Source organism: Nematolebias whitei, chromosome 10 (genome assembly GCF_014905685.2).
Source record: "Nematolebias whitei isolate Nwh7 chromosome 10, NemWhi1, whole genome shotgun sequence".
Taxonomy (NCBI): domain Eukaryota; kingdom Metazoa; phylum Chordata; class Actinopteri; order Cyprinodontiformes; family Rivulidae; genus Nematolebias; species Nematolebias whitei.
In genome coordinates this window covers 33,570,920-33,572,208 of record NC_056507.1, presented here as the reverse complement: position 1 = coordinate 33,572,208, position 1,289 = coordinate 33,570,920, and the positions used below count along the sequence as shown (strand labels likewise).

General features: G+C 43.1%; 1 protein-coding gene across 1 annotated transcript in view; it reads right to left on the bottom strand.

Annotated features, from left to right (window-relative positions):
* The window catches only part of taf3 (TAF3 RNA polymerase II, TATA box binding protein (TBP)-associated facto), an 11,390-nt gene that overhangs the window by 3,415 nt on the left and 6,686 nt on the right, over positions 1-1,289 (bottom strand). Inside the window, exon 6 of the mRNA XM_037683617.1 lies at positions 1,099-1,211. Within this exon, the coding sequence (XP_037539545.1) occupies positions 1,099-1,211 (113 nt within the window). The remainder of the gene's footprint in view (positions 1-1,098; positions 1,212-1,289) is intronic.

Below are 1,289 nucleotides of genomic sequence, written 5' to 3'. Positions count from 1 at the left end.
TGTTGTACTGATTAATATCTCCTGGAGGGTAAACTATATCTTGACTGCAAGTATCAAACTGAGAAATCCTTCATTTTCTACAACTGATAGTGGTTGGTCATTAATTATGATGAAGTTTAGCAACTTCTCTGTAAACATTTGAGCTCCGGGGCTTCAGCGATGTCTTCTTCTTGTTCAATCCGCAGAAAGCAGCCTGATCTCGGTCAGCGGCGCTCAGTCTGCCCCTCCTCTGACACGGAAAGACTGAGCGGGTCAGACTGAGCGTGGTTGACCGAAATCAGACTGCCTACTCTGGGCTGAACAAAAATAACAGACTGCTGAAGCACCGGAGCTAGAAGGTCCATCGTAAAACTAACTTTAACATGGTTTAATGTGGCGCTACGGCTCTGCAGACATTGCACGTTGCTGTCTTGTTTTGTGGTGTTTTTAGTGTAAAATACTTCCACACAGCGGACATGTTTACATGAAAAGTTTGTTAGCTGTTAACCACAGTGCTGCTAACACAGTCCTCACGTTGTAGCTGGCTGCAAACTATGAACTGGATTTCCTGAATGTGAGGCGGGTCTTATTACTTTGGGTTCATGAGACACGCTGCCGTTCAGGAAATCCATTCCATAGTTTGAAGCCAACTTGCATCATGGATCGGAAATCTCTGCAAGTTGGATCGGAAACATCTGATACGTAAATTATGCTGGTATCTGAGGCCGATACGGATACTGGATCGGATCGGCCCCATGACTACAGCAGACATCTGAGCCTTCAAACTGACACGAGTCAAATCCTCGCTCCAATCAGCCAAGAAGGGTCATAAAGCTTTAAATGTGACGGCAGCCTGGAAATGTTCGTGATACTTTCCATACAAAACAAATAAACTGTTTGTTGTAGTTGCTTTATTTTATGTTGTTTCACTGCTTCTGTAATTTCACATATTTGCTGACTGAATCTCATAAAATGAAGCAATGGAACAAAAGTTTACGTCTAAAGTTACGTTTGCGTGTGAACTGTCAAAAAAAACGTTAACAAGCCAGATATAAAAGTAAAACTGTAGTAAAACAGAGAAAACCCACGTTGATTTAGATAAAAAAGTGAACTTTTTACCAGTGATACCAGTCGTCGCAGCCTTCGCCCTCACACCCAATCATGGGACTGCCGTCGTCGGGTTTGTTGCATCCGGGACAAATCCAGATTTGGTTTCCCCATTCATCTCGAATCTTGGATATAAACAGACGGCAGCTCAGCGTAAAACAGCTGTTACACAAACAGCTGTTACACAAACAGCTGTTACACAA